The sequence below is a fragment of the Cheilinus undulatus genome, linkage group 10 (genome assembly GCF_018320785.1).
Source record: "Cheilinus undulatus linkage group 10, ASM1832078v1, whole genome shotgun sequence".
NCBI lineage: Eukaryota > Metazoa > Chordata > Actinopteri > Labriformes > Labridae > Cheilinus > Cheilinus undulatus.
Genome location: NC_054874.1, coordinates 38,816,410 through 38,821,274, shown reverse-complemented (window position 1 = coordinate 38,821,274; position 4,865 = coordinate 38,816,410). Strand labels below are relative to the sequence as shown.

Here is a 4,865-nt window from a genome sequence, read left to right as displayed (position 1 = left end):
AAACAAACACATATTCACAGTCACCACTGTGTAGTTAGGGGTGTATGGAAACTGGAGCGCTGTAGTGGTTTGGCTGTAAACAGAAATGTGACCATGAAGAGGCGTTTAACTTTAGCTCCACCCATCTGAACCTCAAGAAGTCGAATGTCATGTTTGTTGTACTTCCTTTAAACAGAAAGACGAATATGACTTTGTCACTTATCATTAACAATATTGTTGATTATTGTTTTTAGCCCACTCGGGAAGAAGTTTTGTTTCACAAAGTAACAAACCTCTCACATTTGTTAAAGCCTGACATGCATGAAACTGGTCAGAGACGCAGACAGGACTGGAGTCCACTAGGATGAGAGAGCAGAGTCCAGCTGTGCATGAGAGTTAAATTTGTCATCTTTGATAAAATCTGTGCAACTTGTTGGAACAAAATTAGGCTGAATAGATCCTTCTCCTTCAGTCTTGAAAAGCATACAGCCAGCCTCTCTTACTGATCATGAGTTTTCTGAGCTGAGGTGATGCTGCAGTTGTGCTGGTGTGTGCTCTGCTGTACTACTTATTGAAGATGTTCCCCCCTGCTCTAAAGAGACTTAAACGGGCCATCACTCATTTATTGTAACACATTAAGTCCTCCTTTTGCTATAATTAGGTATAGTTAATAATGTATGGGTAAAAAACATGTATTTTGACTTATATCATTTTGTACATATTGAAGGTTAGTCTTACACAAACATCCAGCAGGCTGGATGACTCCTGCTGGTGGGCCAGTGAGTAGTCAAAAGCTGGCAGCTGAGAGGAGGATCAAATGGCTGATCTTTACACCAAGCAGGGAGGGCCAACTGAACCTGGGGGCGGGCCTAACTCCAAACATGACATCATGTGTTTTAGCCCCCTTTTTCTGTAAGGTGGAGCAGGATAGGGGGAGAGGAAATTGATTTTTGTGATTCTTTGGCCAGGGGCACATATTTTTGTTAGAAAAGCCTACAAAACCTTTATTTATTTATTTATTTATTTATTTATTTATTGGTGTATAATATGTGACCTTTAAACAACCTTTGGGATGTGGTGGAATGGGAGATTCACATCATGGATGTGCAGCAGACAAATCTGCAGCAACTGCGTGATGCTATCATGTCAATATGAACCAAAATCTCTGAGGAATGTTTCCAACACCTTGCTGAAACTATGCCACAAAGAATTAAGGCAGTTCTGAAGGCCAAAGGGTCAGACACAGTACTAGCAAGGTGTACCTAACAAAGTGTCTGGTGAGTGTATGTTTAACAGGAAGCAAGCTCAGTTTTGTCACATTAGACAGTCTGCAGAGCAGCACTAGACTCTGATACTAGCTCAGGACTGTCTTTCTGTTGTGTTTGCAGCTACAGAGGCTTTAAAAACAGCTTTAACTTGAGAAACCACACTGACACCATTCAGAGTATACCTCTCTTGCACGCCTTACTTCTAACTTCTACTTGATCATACTTTCTCTCTTTACGTCACCACTGCTGCTCTCCCAGTCTCACGCTCACTTTGGGCTCTTGGAGCTGCACAAAAAGCTCAGCAGTAACAGGAATTGAGGCTGATGTGACCACAGGAATTTAAGAGCTCAGTTTAGAAAAACTGAATAGTAATAAAATTGTTTAGATTGGTGAAGGGGAAATCTTAGGAAGAAGTGAGGTTGGCATCACTTGAATAAGACAGCAGAGAATGATGTATGATTGGTTTAAAAGAGAACAAAAAAGCTTTATTATTCCTGTAATCTGGAAATACATGAATAATTTTACATCATACCAATATATTGGTATATTAATAGTATGTACACATGACCTGTTAGAAATAATTGAACATTTTAACTTCAGCAGCTGCTGTAGGCCAGTCTTTGGGGCATTTACCCCGGAGAGGTGGTCAGGAAAAGGTTTCCCTGGGGTGGATGATTGTGCAAAGGTTTTTTTTTTTGTTTGTTTGTTTTTTTTTCCTGAGTTTATTTGTTAAGAAATACTTTTTTTTACATCTGGTACATGAAAAATGCAGATGGAAAAAGAGAAACTTCAGTTGAACTTATCAAAAAGACATTTTTTAACATATGGACAGAATAGACAGAACAAGTCTAATCTTTTAATCAGAATAAAATCTAAAGTATCACCTTATCAACTCAACTTGTCGACATGAACCATTTAATTTGACCAAACTGATGAATCATAAATCTTTTTATTCTCTAATCTAATCCGAAGGCCTTCTCTGCAGCCTCCTCTTCCTCTCTGCTGTCTTTGCTTCTTTAACTTCACCAAAGTCAGATTTCCTCATGGTGAAGACAACAGTAGAGTACTGCCAAGTTTCCTCTTCTTCCTGAGAATACGGAAAGATGACAAAGTTAAAATAAAAATCTTCTTTTTTTTTTCAGATGAAGCTTAAGCTTTATTTTGGAAATGTACCTGTTGACTTCTCTGGTCACCTTGCAGACAGACAGCAACAGCACCTGGATTATGAAATAGAAAGAACATAGATAAGAAGAGAGATGTTTTAATTCAACACTGTTATTGAGAATATGACATTGTCCTGTTATCTGTAGCAACAACCACAACGGCTGTTTCAAGATTTGTATCTGAGTCATCAGAGCCATGCTACATGAGGTCAAAACTTTGTAACTAGAATCAGATGCTCTTCAAAATAAGAGGACAAGAATATAACATAACACGAGGCTCATACATCCTGCATATAATGCACTTTGAAATATAAAACAGGATTTCACTGTAGACCTTACATCTATGACAATTTGAGACAACTTTGATGTTTGAGGACATTAATGAACTATGAAGACTTCAAAAGGAGGTCTGGGGATCTCTTGCCTAAATGTTTTAATAAAACGCTCTATTTTTATCATATTTTATGCACTCTGGGCCCTTAATTTACAATCAAATTAAGCACTTATAATGTGAAAGGTGTACCTCAAATTCGCTTTACTTTCAGTCACATCTACTTTTTTTGATTGGAATTTGAAATTCAGTACATTTTTTACCATTAATTCAATGCAGTATGTTAATAGTATTATTGTTGTTGTGCTTACTGTTAAAATAGGCCACACAACAGACTTTTTAGGTTTTAAAAAATGATAACATCTGGGTCACATGGGTCCTTAAACTTAATTTTCAGCTTTGGTTAAGTCAACCCTTACCTTTGAATTGTTCATTTTCTTCTCCTGGAGTTCGGCAGCAGATGAAGACGAAACCTCCAATCATCACAAAAATCACCAAGAAGACTATTCCTGTCACCAGTGCAAAACACCCAGAACTTCGTCTTTGCTCTGGAAAACAAGACAAAACATATCTCTTTTATGATTTCCTTACTAGAGTTTGAATGAATCAATAAGAATTGAACACTGACTCAAATCTCCATTCCTGTGATTTCTGCTCATATAAATATCCTGCTCTTACCTTCAATGTTGATCTCTGTTCCATGTCCAATTAACATCTGTCCACATGTGGCCACAGCACAGTAATAAGTCCCGGCATCAGAAGAGCTGATGGTCTTGGAAAAGCTGTAGACACATTTCTGTGGAGACTGAGTCTCAGGACTCTCCTCACACTCATCACGTCTGTTTCCATGAGTGTAAATGACACTGGGATGAGCTTCATCTGATCCAGATCTGAACCAGAACACACTGTGATTCCCTGGACAGGTTTTAGTTTCAGAGTCAGAGAGGACTGAACACTGCAGAGTCATCAAGTCTGGATGGTCCGGATCAGCTGAAAGGTCTTGAATGATGGTGGTGATATCAGACTCTGGTCCTAATGAATACAAACCAGAATGAATGCAGACTTCACTTGTAATGACAGTAGCAGTAGTTACAGTTTAAAAGTAAAGATGGAGACCTTTTCTAAATAAACATGAGTTTATCCTTACACATCTGAATTTATGATCACAATAAACAGAGTAACTGTTGTTACCAAAAGTGTTCACGGTTCTAAGAAACATAGGCATCATTTTTTTACCTTTAGTTCTCAGAAATACTCCTTTTAAAAGGGTCATTTTAAGATCCTCTTGTTCCACACAAAAGTAAAGTCCAGTGTCACTGAGCTGGGTTTGATTGATAATCAGGACAAATGTTCCAGGCTCTTGTTTTAAGGTGGTGTGAGGAGTTTTGGTAACATCATCAAAGTCAATCCTGAGAGTTCCACCCAAAATTTCAGGCAAGTCTCCAGAAACCTGCCTGAACCAAAACAACTTTGTTAAACCTGAAGCAGAGGTCTTGCGAGGACACGTCAGTTTGACATCATCTCCAACACGGACCGTCTTTATCTCGATCTTCTCCTCATCTGTACATCCTGAACAAAATAAACACGTCTGCACTCAATGACAGGAAAGGATCATTGATGCTCTGTTTTACATTAAAATAGCAACACCTTACATAGATACATTATGATTTCATGACAAAAGTTTCATGTCTACTTACGGCTCAGTCCGAGCATCAGTAGTAAACCGAACACAGCCAGCATCATCATGTCAGTCCACTGAAGAAGGAACTAAAATAAGCTCGCATAAGACTCGTATCCTCCTAAATAGATTCAAATAGTAGGAGGGAACAATCGCAGAGTGATCTGATTGGCCTCTCATCATGATGGTATAACATGATAAAACCACAGTGGAATAAAATGACCATCTGTCAAGCCAAAGCAGATGAAACAGTAGAGGCAGCAAACTTCTGTTTCATGCTTCATGGTGGGTTTCTGTGATCATTTAGAGGAAATGACCGACTTCAGTTTTCTGCTGTATTTTTCACAGACTGTTTAGATGAAGTGTGTAGTTACAGTTTTTGTCACCCTGTAGTTCATAATGCCCTGATTTAAGTTTGGCATTTTGGCCATCACCTATTTTTTAAC

General features: G+C 38.5%; 1 protein-coding gene across 1 annotated transcript; it reads right to left on the bottom strand.

Annotated features, from left to right (window-relative positions):
• Positions 1-1,757: 1,757 nt before the first annotated feature.
• Positions 1,758-4,499, bottom strand: LOC121516498. The gene is made up of 6 exons (XM_041797817.1): positions 4,439-4,499; positions 3,978-4,310; positions 3,420-3,773; positions 3,161-3,289; positions 2,421-2,464; positions 1,758-2,334 (listed from the first exon to the last, which is right to left on the bottom strand). Exons 1-6 carry the CDS (start codon positions 4,485-4,487, stop codon positions 2,209-2,211), a joined length of 1,035 nt encoding a protein of 344 aa, XP_041653751.1. The 5' UTR covers positions 4,488-4,499; the 3' UTR covers positions 1,758-2,208.
• Between the last annotated feature and the right edge of the window lie 366 nt (positions 4,500-4,865).